The sequence below is a fragment of the Saimiri boliviensis genome, chromosome 8, assembly GCF_048565385.1.
Source record: "Saimiri boliviensis isolate mSaiBol1 chromosome 8, mSaiBol1.pri, whole genome shotgun sequence".
Classification (NCBI taxonomy): Eukaryota; Metazoa; Chordata; class Mammalia; order Primates; family Cebidae; genus Saimiri; species Saimiri boliviensis.
The window spans coordinates 72,211,434-72,227,154 of record NC_133456.1 but is presented as its reverse complement, the minus strand read 5'-3'; the positions used below and the strand labels follow the sequence as shown (position 1 = coordinate 72,227,154).

The window sequence follows — 15,721 nt, the reverse complement described above, 5'->3', positions numbered from 1 at the left end:
CTGGATCCCATGTGCAATGGCCTGTATATTTGCGGTCCCCTAAAATTCACACTAGAATCCTAACTCTGAATGTGATGGTACTAGAAGACGAGGCCTTTGGGAGGTAATTAGGTCAAGAGCATGGAACCTTTGTTAATAGGATTATTGCCCCTATAAAAGAGGTCCGGGTGATCTCTGTAGCCTTCTTCTGCCGTATGAGAATACAGCAAAAAGTTGACAACCTGCAACCTGGAAGATGCCCCTCGCCAGAACCTGACCATTCTGGCACCCTGGACCTCCAGCTTCCAGAACTGTGAGAAATAGATTTCCATCATTTATTACCCTGTTAGTCAATGGTCATCTGTCATAGCAGCCTAAACTAAACCATGTCTTCTTTCTTGTACATTCCTTCATTTTAGTGAATCACAACCTTCAACAGCTTACCATAAAAAAGTATGTGGGAGATGAATTTTTGGAGACTTTTATGTGTAAAAATGTCTTTTTTTCTACCTTTATACTTGATTGATAGTTTGAGGCTAAAATTTAAGGTTGAGGTCGGGCATGGTGGCTCATGCTTGTAATCCCAGCACTTTGGGAGGCTGAGGTGGGCAGATCATCTGAGGTCGGGAGTTTGATCAGCCTGGCCAACATGGTGAAACCCTGTCTCTACTAAAAATACAAAAATTAGCCAGATGTGGTGGCAGGCGCCTGTAATCCCAGCTATTTGGGAGGCTGAGACAGGAGAATCACTGGAACCCTGGAGGCAGAGTTTGTAGCAAGTTGAGATCGTGCCATCGCAGTCCATGCTGGGCAACAAGAGCGAAACTGTCTTATATAAATAAATAAATAAAATGTAAAGTTGAAAATATTTTTCTTTGGGCATTTTGAAGGCATTGCTTCATATTACCTGTTGCATATCTTATAAGAATGGGTTCCTATTGGATACTTGATTTTTAACCTGTTTATTTCCACTGTACCTTTTTAAATGTCCATTGATGCATTTCCGCAATGGCACTTACAATAGTCGTGGTCTTTTCCCCATTCATGGTGTTCGACACAATAGGTTATTGCAATTTGGAGACTCATGTCTTTCAATTCTGGGAAATTTTCTTGTATTATCTCTGTTTCCTTCATTGTACTCTTTATTATCTCTTCTGGAGCTATTATTAGTTAGGTGGTGAACTCCCTGGACTTATTTTTATTTTTTTGTATCTTCTGTATCCTATTGACCACTCTAGCTTTTCTGTTTTATTTTCTAGGTGATTTCCTCAACTTTGTCTTTAAACTTTTCTGTGAATTGTTCATTTCTGCCACCATAGCCTTAGCTTCTAAGAGTCTGTTATTTTATTAGACTCCTACTCCTGCTTCTTATTTTGTTTTCTTTGAGGATATTATATTTGAAGTTTCTGTCTGCCCTCACTCTTCCTTTTGCATTTATTTACTCTGTTTGTTTGCTTAGGTCACCAACTTCCAACTTAGAGCATGGATCAGTTTCCTGAGGTTGCTGTAACAAATCAGCACAAAGTGGGTGGCTTCAAACAACACAGGCTTATTCATTCAGAGTTCTTGAGACCAGACACTCACAATCAAGGCATCATCAGGCCTGCACTCCTGCTAGAGGCTCTGGGGAAGAAGCTTGTCTTTGCCTCTTCCTGTTTCTTGTGGCTGCTCGCATTCCTTTGCTTGTGGCTGCAGCACGCAGCTTCCCGCATTTGCAGCCACGCTGCCTCCTCCTCATCTGTAGGTCTTCTCATCCTTGTGATTTTATAAAGGCATGTGTGATTACATGCAGGGCCCATCCAGATCATCCTGGGTCAGCTCCTCCTCTCAAACTTCTTACCTTAATCACATCTTGTGCCATTGCAAGTAATATCTACCCTTTTGCCATCGAAGCTAATATTCACAGATTCTCAGGATTATGACATGGACGTATCTTTTGGGTCACCATTCGACCCATTACAGTAAATTTCTTCAAATACCTTTCTGATAATTTGATCCTTGGCTGTGGAATCATGTTTAAGGTGGAGTTTGATGCATGGTGCACAGAGACTAGGGTGAGAGGCTAGAGAACTGGGGGATTTTAGCAGGGCTGTCGGGTAGCTTGCCAGTTTTTTTTGTAGGGGAGGATTCCCAGAAGTCCGTGTTGATTGGATTTTTTTCCTTAGGTTGTTCAGTTTCTCCAGATAAGGATCTTCAGGTTCTTGTGTGGGGATAAAAAGGCAGCTGCTTTGTATCCTGGACTGGGGGTGTGAGTGTGGATGTGAATCTTTACCTAACCCCTTTTCAATATGAAGTCACAGGTGTTTTCCTCCGTTTTTGGTGTCCCTGAGTCTAGAACCTTTTCTGCTGCCTTCTCCAAAGAAGAATCCGTCTTCTCCAAAGAGTATGGGAGTGGGATTGTTGGACTGCTAGAGGTGGGAGGAGGACAGGAGGTTGAACTTCTTAAACCAACTCCCTGCCACCAGCCCACTTGCCATTGCCTTCCTGCTTCCTTGAGACTTCACTATTCCCACTATTTTGGTCTGTGAGAGGCAAACCTGTTCCTCTTTAGGCACTTGATCCGACCGCCCTCCTCTCAGCAAAGTCACGTGCCAGCCTTCATCTTCTGTGGTCTGGGGTTACTGAGGTCTTTTGGTTTTATCGAGGGTGGTGTTTATGTTTCTGTTTTTTGTTCTCCTTTCAGTTTTGGGTGACATTTCAAAAGAGCTAGAAAAACTTTTTAAATAGTAAAGACTGTAATCTTTTGTAATGTATGTTTCAGATGTTTTCCTACTAGTCACTTGACCCATCATCTTTAAATATAGTGTTTTTAATGTACAAAAGTTGAAAACTAGTATTTAGTCATAGCTATGATCGTTTCCTGGAAGACTTGTCTTCGATGTGAATTTTTAGCTTTCCCCATTGCTTAATCATATCTTTATTCAGTTGTAATTTCATTTTGTCTTGTTATGTTTACAACATTAATTTTGTTTTTTTGAGACAGAGTCTTATTGCAATGCCCAGGCTGGAGTGCAATGGCACAATCTTGGCTCACTGCAACGTCTGCCTCCCAGGTTCAAGCAGTTCTCCTGCCCGAGCCTCCCAAGTGGCCGGGACTGCAGGCACATGCCACCAAGCCCAGCCGATTTTTTATTTTCACTAGAGACAGGTTTTCACCATATTGGCCAGGCTGTTCTCGAACTTCTGACCTCAAGTCATCTGCCCACCTGGGCCCTCCTAAAAGTGCTGGGATTACAGGCATGAGCCACCGTGCCAATCCAACTTTAATATACTCAGAATCACTTAGCATAAAGTATTTTTATTATTTTTCTCCACTCCCCTGACGCCCTGCCCCATTTTTCATTTATTTTCTCCCAAGTGATGAACTTCCATAGAGATGTTGGTTTTAATGAGAAAAGTGGGAGAGGACAGACACAGCACAGAGGCAGGGCAAGCTTTATTTATTGTTAATTTCCCTATTCTGGTAATCCTTTGCCTCAGAAAAAACCCAAATCTCTTTTACTTTCTAGGCAAAATTTAGTAAGTTTCTCTCTGAAGCAATTGTACTCAGTTTCTTTATGAGTGTCAATTCTAGAGAATCCAAGGTCCTCCTGTTCCTCAACCGGACCATCAGGCTTCTGCATCACAGATAAGCAAGCCAGCCCCAAGCTACTGAAATGGACAATGACTGGAAGGACTTGGGCAAATTTCTCCATCTTAAAGGACAATGATTTCTTAATCAGGGCAGTGCCATGTTTGTTTAAGAAATTTGCCATGTGTGTTACTTTCATTTTTATTATTAAAAACTCATGAGGCAGGGCGCTGTGGCTCATGCCTGTAATCCCTGAACTTTGGGAGGGTGAGGCAGGTGGGTCACCTGAGGTCAGGAGTTCCAGACCAGCCTGGCCAAATGATGAAACCCTGTCTCTACTAAACATACAAAAAATTAGACGTGTGGTGGTGCGCACCTGTGAGTGGACATCCTGTTTGTTGATGATGAAGTTATTTCTTTCTGTTTCTTAGTTTTCCTCCTAACTGTCTGGCCCCTCTGCTGTAGTACTGCCAAGGTCCACTCCAGACCCTGCTTGGAGCTTACCTGCAGCAGCTGCAGAACAGTAAGGGTTGCTGCCAGTTTCTTCTTCTGCTTTCTTTGTCCCAGAAGGATATCTGCCAGATGTCAGTCTGAGCTCTCCTTTATGAGGTGACTCTTTGGATATATGGGGGCCGGGGAGCTGCTTGAGGAGACAGTCTGTCCTTTATAGGAGCTCAAGTGCAGAGCTGTGAGCCCCCTTGTTTCATTCAGAGTTGCTGGGCAGGTACGTTTAGGTCTGCTGAAGCAGAACTCAACAGTCTTTTCCCCAGGTGCTCTGTCCAGGGAAGGTAGGGCTTTATTTATAAGTTTCTGTCATGCTGCTGCCTTTTTTCAGGGCTGCCCTGCCCAGCGAGGAGGCAGCCTAGTCACTGTCTGCCTGCAGAGGCTTCGCTCAGCTGCCATGTGAACTTCCCTGCAGTTCTGTTTATAGGGGTATAGCTAGAACTGCCTCAGCAGTGGTGACCCACCTCCATAATGGTGGACTCTCTATAATGATGGACTGCCTCGGCAATGGTGAGCTGCCTCCGTAATGGCAGACTGCCTCAGCAATGGCGGACTACCTTGGTAGTGGTGGACTGCCTTGGTAATGGCGGATGCCCCTCCCCAACAGAGCTGGACCGTCTGGAGTTCAGCTGTGCTTGCTGTGAAACTCTCAATCCTGAGCGTTTCAGATTGCTGCTCTTTGTGGGGGTTGGACCCACTGTGCCTGATAACCCAGCTCCCTGCCTCAGACCCCTTTTATTTCAGTTGAAGGGGTGACTCTGTCTCCCAGGCATTCCAGTCACCAGTTGAAATGGTGCCCAGATTGCACTGGAGGCTCCTGGTGCTTTTTCACCCGGGAATCTCCTGGCCTGGCTCCCTCTTTCAGTCCCCTTTATTTCAGTTGAACGGGAGACTTTGTCTCCCAGGTGTTCCAGTTGCCAGATTTGTGTGAGATTTTGTGCGGAGACCGACTGCTCCGGCTGAAACAGCTGTGCTGGAGGCACTTTTCCGCCCAGAATCTCCTGGCCTGGCTCCCTGTTTCAGTCCCCTTTTCATCAGTTGAATGGGCGACTCTGTCTCCCAGGCGTTGCAGTCACCTGTTGAAAAGGCACTGGGATTTGTGTGAGATTTTGTGTGGGAACCCGCTGCGCCGGCTGAAACAGCTGCGCTGGAGACTCGTGGTGCTTTTTCACCCAGGAATCTCCTGGCCTGGCTCCCTATTTCAGTCCCCTCTTTATCAGTTGAATGGTGACTCTGTCTCCCAGGTGCTCCAGTCACCAGCTGAAGTGGTGCCTGGACCCATGTGAGTTTTCTTTGTGTGGAGACCCACCCAGCTGAAACAGCCGCGTTGGAGACCCGTGGGGCTCCTCTGCCTGGGGAATCTCCTGGTCTGTGGGCAATAAAAATCTATCTGGAAATGCGGCGACCACACCCTCCATGCTCTCGCTCGGAGCTGCAATCCTGAGCTGCTCCTGCTTGGCCATCTTGGATCTACCAGTGGTATGCACCTGTAATCCCAGCTACTCGGGAGGCTGAGGCAGGAGAATCGCTTGAACCTGGGAGGTGGAGGTTACAGTGAGGCACTGCAACAGAAATTACTTGGTCTCCTTCCAGCGGACACTAAGAAGCCCAGTCCTTGCCTCCAGGGTGGGAAAAGCTGGCTCTTGTGTTATCATCCATTCTCCCCGTCTCCTGTTTGAGTATGAACTTTCTGCCTAGACTCTTGAGACTTCTGGCTTTTGAGGCTGAAAGGGCTAGGTTCTTACCACTAACTGGTATTTCTTTCAAAACCTCTTTTCTAGTGTAAGTTCTGAAAGCCTATTTAGAAACTCAAAAGCCAAGAGTGATCTTCTTTTGTCTGCTCTCTCACCCTCTCCTGAGTAAGCCTGTGCTCAGTTGCTGCTGACGGCTTCTAAAGTACAGGAAGTGGGGTGCGGGGTTTTAATCGTAATGAAAATCCATATTGCTACCAGATTCTGACTTTAACTGCTCCTTAACAACCACAGATTACTAAGTATGTTCTAAGTGCAAGGTGATTTGTGAGAAGCTGTGAGGAGAAAACAAAGATTACAAATGTGGAGTACAGATCACATTTATATAGTGACTTTGTCTCCTCCACATCCCATTTGATGTTGACGATGACTCTGTGGGTGAGTAGCCTGCAAGGTGGGTTTTAGGTTCTCAGCACTTTCCAATGGAGAAAACTGGCTGAGAGAGAGAGATGGGTGGGGGTGGGGTGGAGTTCAGCTCATCATGTGGTGGAGCTATGGGTGGGGTTCTGCAAGACAACCCAGAACCTCCAACTCCATCTATCCACTGCCCACCGCTATCCCTGAAAGATTCTCAATGAGCCTCCAGCCCACTGGACAAACCAAGTAGAGCCCAAGGCAGAAAGGAGGTGACATTGAATTGGATGTCATAGGATGGGTGGCAGTAGGGTGGGGAGAAAAGTATTCCAGGCAGAGAGAACCTGGCAGTAGCCTTGTTTCAGCCTTCTGCACCCGCGGCCACCTGCATTAACGGGCTTGCTTCTCAGCACTTGGCTTCTGCTTCCACGCCTGCCCCTGTGCCCTCCACACACATACCCCACACCCTGAGCATCAACCATGTCCCAGATACAATCATTCCACCTCATCTTTACAACGGCGTTTCTCCCTGGCCTTTACCTTGTCGTTGGGCTGAATCACACTGTGCCTCGGCCATGCCACCTGCCCCTTGAATATGTGGCTGGCACGTATTGCCCATTGTGTTCTGCTAGCCTGCTGGGGCCACCACCGTCGGTCACCTCTGGAAACTCGGGATGTTTACTGCTTGAATCTTGACTACGCTGGCCACATTGCGGGTCTTTTCCCTCTGATTCCACTTCTGAGGTCAGTACACTTCCACAGTTGCCTCAGCCCCCACACCTGCTCTGCCTTACCGACAGGTCTTTTGCAGGTCTTAGTTCCTCCCTTTTCTGCCCACTCCATGAGGCTTCCAGAAACCAGCAGATTTCTCAGCCAAACCTAGAGCAAGGACTGAAAGGAGGGAGCAGAGGATGTCCCTCCTGGTGGCTGTGGGGCACGCTGCCACAGGATTGAGACTAGAGCGTCGGCTGGGAGAGGGAAAGAGAGATAAGGAGGGAAGGTTGGGATCAACGGTGATTCACAATTTCTTAGCACGAAGACCCCTTTTAAACACCGAGACAGACTTCATGGAGAGGAGCTTTACTTTTGGTATCTATTGCCGGAGAAGAAAAGTGTTTACAAAACATTTACAATTGGCCAGGCACAGTGGCTCCCACCTATAATCCCAGCACTTTGGGAGGCCAAGGCAGGTGGACCCCTTGAGGCCAGGAGTTCGAGACCAGCCTAGCCAATATGGCAAAACCCTGTTTCTACTAAAAATATTACACAAAAATTAGCTGGGCGTGGTGGTGCGAGCCTGTAGTCCCAGCTACTTGGGAGGCTGAGGCACGAGAATTGCTTAACCCAAGAGGTGAAGGTTGCAGTGAGCCAAGATCACAGCATGCACTCCAGCCTGAGTGACAGAGCAAGATTCTGTCTCCAAAAAAAAAAAAAAATTACAATGAAACACTTTGAAATAAATTTAAATTTTATTAATGTCATCAATTTGCCCTTCACACACACTGATTTGTCAGAGCCGAAGGTAAGAATATCAATGTCCTTATAGAACCTTTGCAATAACTCCAAGGCCACTTGGACAGTATGATCCATGGAATTGCTGATGTAAACTAAAATAGGATTTCAGTGGTTCTGTAGTAGATTTGAAGGCGCCTTGCGGGAGACGTGCAGTCACATGGGTGAAGTACCCTAGGACCTCAGATTTTGGAGAACATCAAGGAGAAGCAGAGGAGGCAGTGGAGGTGAGGAGCAGGCAGTGTGTGCTCTTGGAGGCAGACGCTTCTCAAGTGTTTTCTTTGGTTGTATTTTTAGCCTCCCCGTTTAAGAGTCAGGTGCCTGGCTGCAACCTTTTGCTCTCATGTCCCCCCAAACAGGAAGTTGGCTGTCTTTTACCATTATCTGTCAACTCTCAGCTCTAACAAACAAGTTCATGCGTCATCGGGACAGGCTGAGACAGAAAACTTAGTCTTGAACAAACTTGAATGTGAAAAAGCAAAAGCATAGTCTATAATCCCAGCACTATGGGAGGCCGAGGCAGGCAGACCACGAGGTCAGAAGATTGAGACCATCCTGGCCAACATGGTGAAATCTCATCTCTACTAAAAATACAAAAATTAGCTGGGCGTGGTGGCACGTGCCTGTGATCCCAGCTCTTTGAGAGGCTGAGGCAGGAAAATCGCTTGAACCAGGGAGTTGGAGGTTGCAGTGAGCCAAGATTGCACCACTGCACTCCAGCCTGGCGACACAGCGACACTCCATCTTAAAGAAAAAAAATCCATTTCTGGTTCCCACAATTGCCACGCACATCAACAATTTCCCAGCCATTGGTTGGGATCACATGATGCTGCCCGACACCCCTCATACTCAAAAGTGTTTATTAAAATATATTTTGGGAGAATTTTGGCGACTTGGAGATCCCCCACCTACCCTTGTCCTCATAAAGCCTCTTCAGACCCCCCTGGCATTTTGCTAGTTCAACAATGCAGCAAGTTTCAAAGGCAGTGCGATGCCGACTGGAGCATCCCCCGTACCACCTCCTACCAGTGTGAACGTGCGCAGCTCTTTACATTCGTTATTCGTGCTTCTCTACAAATGCTAATTCTAACACCTTTCCTTTTTACCTGTTAAATAAAATAGACTTGTTAAAAATAAAATTCGTTAGGTGAAATCATGAATGGGAACGTGTCTAGCACAGATGTTGGTACCTGGTAGGTGATACTTATGTCCTTCCTCTGTCTCTCTCTTCTTTTGCCAGGCTCTGTGCTAATGCTGCTAGAAATAAATACACAAGTATGACCTAGAAGCTGCTTTGAGATGCTTGTCTCAGCTGACCATAGAACAAGATGGAAATGCGCTGGGTGCTCCACAAACGGGGCAAATGAGGTCCCCAGTGGAGCACAGAGGAGAGGGACTCCATGTTAGAATCACTAGGAGAAGCCATTACGGAAGAGGTAGCTTTTAGGAATGAACTTCATGAATAGGTAGGAGTTCTCTACAATTCTTCCTTTTCCTTTTTATTGTATTTTAATTTTTTAGAGACAGAGTCTTGCTCCAACACCCAGGCTAGAGTACAGTGGTATGATCATAGCTCACTGCAGCCTTGAACTCCCAGGCTCAAGCGATCCTCCCTCCTCAGCTTCCCACGTAGCTGGGACTACAGGCATACATTGCATGCCAGGCTAATTTTTACATTTTTGTGAAAATGAGGTCTTACTGTGTTGCTCCGGCTGGTCTTAAATCCTGGGCTCAGTCAATTCTCCTACCTTGGCCTCCCAAAGTGCTGGGATTCCAGGGCTAAGCCATTGTGCTCAGCCCTTAAACAATTACTGACCCAGAAGTTTAAATATGCAGAGGTGGGGTTCCAACTGCAGACTCAACAGGACCCTGGCTCCCTTCCTCTCTGGCTCTCCCTCTTGTGTCGGTTTTTGTCCTCAGGTGGATGGATACCAGGGAATAACTCACCTGCCCCTGCCAACTAAATTCCCAGAAAAATGCCACATGTGCAAATGTTCACATATTATTGTAGGGGTTGACAGACTCTCTGGATCCATCCATTGATCCCAGATGTAATAACTCTGAATCGAGAAAATAGCCCTGCCTGGGCGCAGTGGCTTACGCCTGTAATCCCAGCACTTTGGGAGGCCAAGGCAGGCGGATCACTTGAGATCAGAAGTTCGAGACCATCCTGGCCAACATGATGACATCCCATCTCTACTAAAAACACACACACACACACACACACACACACAAAATAGCTGGGTGTCGTAGTGGGTGCCTATAATCCCAGCTTCTCGGGAGGCTGAGGCAGGAGAATCACTTGAACCCGGGAGGCAGAGGTTGCAATGAGCCGAGATTGCGCCACTGCACTCCTGCATGGGTAAGAAGAGCGAGAGTCCGTCTCAAAAAAAAAAAAAAATTTTTTTTAAATAAAAAGAGAAACAGCCCTATGTAAATAGAGTCACGGCTGTAAGATTCACGTCATCCTCTTTCTTGAGGTCAACTTGCGTGAGGATTTCTCTGTTGAAAATGAGGTGGGCGACCCTGAGTCTTTCCTTTAAAAGTTGGGTTCTGGAGTCGGACTTGTCTGGGTGAGGGGCACAGGATTGTTAACAGATGGTGACGATGGGGAAAGGCAGCCAGGCGGAGGGACAGCAGGAGTGCCGGAGCGCACGGCAACAGGGTGGCTTCGGGACTCCTTGGAGAAGGCGAGGAGACGGGTGTGAACGTAGCTGGGGTTCTGTCAGGGAGAGTCCTGGTGAGGACCGACAGCCAGACTGTGGGAGATGGAAGGGTGGGAGTGGGACTGCCCTGGTTTCAGGTGGTGGAGTCCCTGCCTTGCGTGCCTGGCCTTTTCTCCGCTGTTCCATTGCACTCCGTGTGGTATCACTTGGTGAGCATCTGCTGCCTCTACTCGCCTGCCAGCTTCAGTGAGCACGGGCACGTTGGCTCTGCTCACCTCTGTACTCTCAGCACTAGTGGGAAGCCACCTGCATAATATTAACAGATGCTCGCAGCCATAAAATGAATGAGTTCATGTCCTTTACAGGGACATGGATGAAGCTGGAAACCATCATTCTCAGCAAACTAACACAGGAAGAGAAAACCAAAGACCACATGTTCTCACTCATAAGTGGGACTTGTCCATGAGAACTCATGGACACAGGGAGGGAAACATCACACACCAGGGCCTGTCCAGGGGTGTGGGGCTAGGGGAGGGAGAGCATTAGGACAATCACCTAATACCTGTGGGACTTAAAATCTAAATGATGGGTTGATAGGTGCAGCAGACCACCGTGGCACATGTATACCTAGGTAACAAACCTGCACGTTCTGCCTGCACGTGTATTCCAGAGCATGAAGTAAAATGAAAAAATACACATGCTTGATTCACATTTGGCCCATACCCAGGTGGCTGGAGGGGTGGGTTGACAGGTGGAGGGAAGAGAGATGAGTTCAGGTCAATGCTTCTGACGAACACGAGCTTCGGTACTTGATTGGATTCTCCTCTGTGGTATCCTTCTCTGCTCATCAATAGCCATCAAGCAGGACTAGGAATTGGCTTGTCCTTTCTGTGTCGGGGGAGATCAGGTCATCTGAGCTACCCAGTGACCTGTACAAATCACATTTGGCCTGGCAAGCCTTTGCCCACCACACGCGTTATTTGACCTGAAGCAGCTTGAAAAATAATATAAAAAACGCGTTTTTTGGAATCAGAGATGACTGGTTCAAACTTTAGTTCTATCTTTGATTAACTGTAAGTCTCTGAGGACATTAGTTCTCTGGCTCTGGCTCCCTCAGGGATGATAAGAAGTTCCTCTTTCATGGTGTTGCGGTGAGAATTGAGTAACTCTTAGCGTGTAGAGTCTGGCCTACAGTTAGTGCTCTCTTAGTTTTTACCTTTTATTTTTTCATTGTGTCCTTTAAAATCACAATAAAGTGTATATTTTACATATTTTTTCCCTGAGTTTACAATGCTCATGCTCAGTATAGTAAACTTGGTCATGCAATAAACTCAAACAATTAAAAACTTTATAACCACTGCTAGCATTTTGTATGTTACCTTCTAGTATTCTCTCTATAAATGAGAAAATTGGATGAGAATTACAGGTGTGAGCCACTGTGCCTGGCCTCTGTGACTTTATTCTATTTTTTATAAAAATAGGATCATCATGTGCATATGATTTGTGAAGTGCTTTTCTCATTTTATCCACAAATATTTCAGTCATGTGTCTAAAAGATAAGGATTCTTCTTAAACACAAACATAAAACCATTATTGCACCTAAAATGAATAATAATCATTTCATTATCACCAACAGAGGCAGTCACTGTTATCAGGTCTTATGCGTGCTCCCAGAGACAGTCTAAGTACCTAGAAATATCTGTTTAGTTTTTCCCTCATGCAAACGCTGGCATGATGGTCGTGGTATTTCGCACTGGGGGCCACCATTGAAGTGAATTTCCTGTCAGCTCGCGTAGATGTCTCTGTGAACAGGGCCAGAGAGGGCTCTGGCGTCGGTCCGGAGGGCTCAAGGGGCTTGGTCTTGCTTGCATGTTTTTACTCTTTGAACTGAAAAATCTGCTAACGACCAAGCAGGTGTTCGCAGCCTCAGTCTCAACCGTTTCCGTGGTTGCTCATGTGAAGAGCAGAGCTGCCGGGGTCGAGACCAGCAGACACGGACTCTCAGGCAGAATTCAGGCCTTCTCCAACTTTGCATTGACCCTCAAAGAAATGCTTTTATTATTTACTTACTTATTTCTGAGATGGAGTTTTGCTCTTTTCGTCCAGGCTGGAGTGGAATGGTGCCCTCTTGGCCCACCGCAACTTCCACCTCCCAGATTCAAGCCATTTTCCTGCCTCAGCCTCCCAAGTAGCTGGGATTTCAGGCACCTGCAACCACACCCAGCTAATTTTTTGTATTTTTCATAGAGACGGGTTTCTCCAGGTTGGTCAGGCTGGAACTCCTGACCTCAGGTGATCTGCCTGTGGCCTCCCAAAGAGTTGGGATTACAGGCATGAGCCACTGCACCCAGCCTGAGAAATGCTTTTTAAACTGTTAATTCTATGTGGTCTGACACAGAAAATATTTTGCAATAGAGATTGATCCAGAAAGTCAGGGATGTGTTCCCTGGCATGCTCTGGAGTAAAGTCCAGAGCCTGGGTCACCTTGGTCCACTCTTAGAACCAGTCCCGCCCACCCTCAGCCTTCAAGCTCCATAGCCCCACTGCCCCCTGCTCGTGCCATCCCTCCCCAGTCAGGTCTGTGCCATCCATACTCTCACCAGAACCGGCCTTCAGAAGGCCTCCCCACCAGGTCATGCCGCCTTAGCCTCCCTTGTCCTCTCCTCCCATTAATCGATCAATCCATGTGCACCACGACCTTGACCCTATAAGGAGTCCAGTCGACAGGGAAGGGAGCTAGGAGACTGAACTGGTCCAAAGCTAAGCTCCAGAGAACAGCAAATAAGAATGAACCAGTGCATTGGAGACACCTCATCTGTAAAATGGGTATTAAAAACTACAATGCATATAACAGTGCTTGTCATCTGTAAAGTGCTGTACAAGTGTAAGGGACTTGGTTTTTGTTTGTTTGTTTGTTTGTTTGAGACAGAGTCTTGCTCTGTCACCAGGCTGGCGTGCAGTGACACAGTCTTGGCTCACTGCAACCTCCACCTCCTGGGTTCAAGTGATTCTTCTGCCTCAGCCTCCCAAGTAGCTGGCATTACAGGTGTGTGCCACCACGCCCAGCTAATTTTTTTTGTATTTTTAGTAGAGACGGGGTTTCACCGTGTTGACCAAGATTGTCTTGATCTCTTGACCTTGTGATCCGCCCACCTCGGCCTCCCAAAGTGCTGGGATTACAGGCGTGAGCCACCATGCCTGGCTGGGACTTGAATTTTTAAGAGAATGCTGATAACTTAAAAATGGGATCTGACAGTCAATCAATAATCTTATAAATTAATTTTTAATGACAAAAGTGGTACTTATTCATCTCAGAGTATATAAATAAAATATATAAATAAACCGAACTAGAAAAGTTCTTATAGTCTTATTAGTGTGTTGTACCTTCTGTTATCTATATAGTATATTCCCTGTATATCCCATGATACCTGTTTCTCTGGGAGAACTGTGGTTCCCTTGATGACAAATTTTGCCGTGCGACTTACTCTGGATGGCTTTACATAAACGAATTTAGCATGCGCCCCATCTGAGCAGAAGTATTAAAAGCCTTTGTGTGGTTCTGCCATCTTTTTTCCCCTTCTGTCATGAGACCAGCATACCTCAGGTAAGGGCTTTTCCACATTCCTGGGCCCTGGGATGAGGAGCCCTGGGAAGAACATATATGGTGTTTTCCAGTCTGGATTTTGCTGATCAGGTTCCCATGGCGTCGTTTAGCGGGTTCCTCTACCTTATTTCCTATAAATTGTTGATTAAATGTAGAGGCTTAATCAGATCCAATGAACAGATTTTAAGACTCAATACATCATAAACATTTTCCATTTCATTTAGTATTCTCCTACCACATGTTTTTTAAGTATCTATGGCGTTGTTGACTGTGTGAATGTATTACATGTGAGAGAGAAGCATTTATTGTTGTAAGCCCCTGAGACATGGGGGTTGTTTGCTACTGCAGAATAATTTGCCTTAAGGTACCCGATAACCTATATCCTTTAGTCTTTTTTCTATGACTTTATTCTGTATATGTTTTCTTTATAGAAATAGAATCCTCATGTACATAACGATTTGCAAAGTGTTTTTCTCATCTGCAAATATTTCTGTTATATCTGTAAAAAAATAAGGATTCTTCTTAAACATAAACATGAAACCATTATTGTACCTAAAATGAATAATTGTTGTATGATCACCAAATATTAGTCATTGTATACATTTCTCCAACTTTAAAAAATATATATTGTGTGTGTGTATATATATGTATATATATATAGTTTAAATCAGGAATCCAAATAGAATCTGTACTTTGCAATTGGTTGACGTGTCTTAAATCTCTTTCTATCTTTAGGTTCTCCTTCTCCTCTCTCTCTCTTTTTCCCCTTGTAATGTTTTTGTTGAAGAAACTGAGCAAGTTGTTGTGTCGAGTTTTCCAGGCTGGATTTTGCTGCTGGTGTTCCCATGGCGTCATTTAGCCGGTTCCTCTTTCCGCCTATTTCCCATAAATTGCTGAATAATGTAGAGGCTTAATCAGATCCAATGAACAGATCTTAAAACTCAATACAGGCCGGGCGCGGTGGCTCAAGCCTGTAATCCCAGCACTTTGGGAGGCCGAGGCGGGTGGATCACGAGGTCGAGAGATCGAGACCATCCTGGTCAAAATGGTGAAACCCCGACTCTACTAAAAAAAACAAACAAACAAACAAACAAAAAAAAAACTCAATACATTATAAACATTTTCCATTTTGTTTAATATTCTCCTACAACATGTGTTTAAGTGTCTATAGAGCTGTCAACTGTCTGAATGTTTTACATGTATTTCAGTACTGTTGGACAAATGTTGTTTCCAATTTTTGGCTACTACGCACAACTCACTGATAAACCTCTTGTGGACTCATCATTTTCTGGCCTCCTTTCCACCCTTTCTATTCCATCAGTTCCTGCGGATGGTGGATGCCTGTGCCAGCTTCCTCACTGAAGCCTTGAACCCAGAAAACTGTGTTGGAATACTGAGGCTGGCTGATACACACTCATTGGACACTCTAAAGAAGCAGGTTCAGAGTTACATTGTTCAAAACTTTGTGCAGATTCTGAACTCTGAGGAGTTCCTTGACCTACCCGTGGACACTCTGCACCACATCTTGAAGAGTGATGACCTTTATGTGACTGAGGAGGCTCAGGTGTTTGAGACCGTGATGAGCTGGGTCCGGCACAAGCCATCAGAACGACTCTGCTTACTCCCCTACATCCTTGAGAACGTGCGCTTACCGCTTCTGGACCCCTGGTACTTTGTGGAGACGGTAGAAGCAGATCCTCTCATCAGACAGTGTCCAGAGGTCTTCCCGCTGCTCCAGGAAGCCAGGATGTACCACCTTTCTGGCAATGAGGTGAGTCAA

The 15,721-nt window shown here is 45.9% G+C and overlaps 1 protein-coding gene across 1 annotated transcript in view; it reads left to right on the top strand.

Annotated features, from left to right (window-relative positions):
• Positions 1-15,721, top strand: part of KLHL6 (kelch like family member 6) — a 63,743-nt gene that overhangs the window by 31,689 nt on the left and 16,333 nt on the right. Inside the window, exon 3 of the mRNA XM_003926938.4 lies at positions 15,263-15,712. Within this exon, the coding sequence (XP_003926987.1) occupies positions 15,263-15,712 (450 nt within the window). The remainder of the gene's footprint in view (positions 1-15,262; positions 15,713-15,721) is intronic.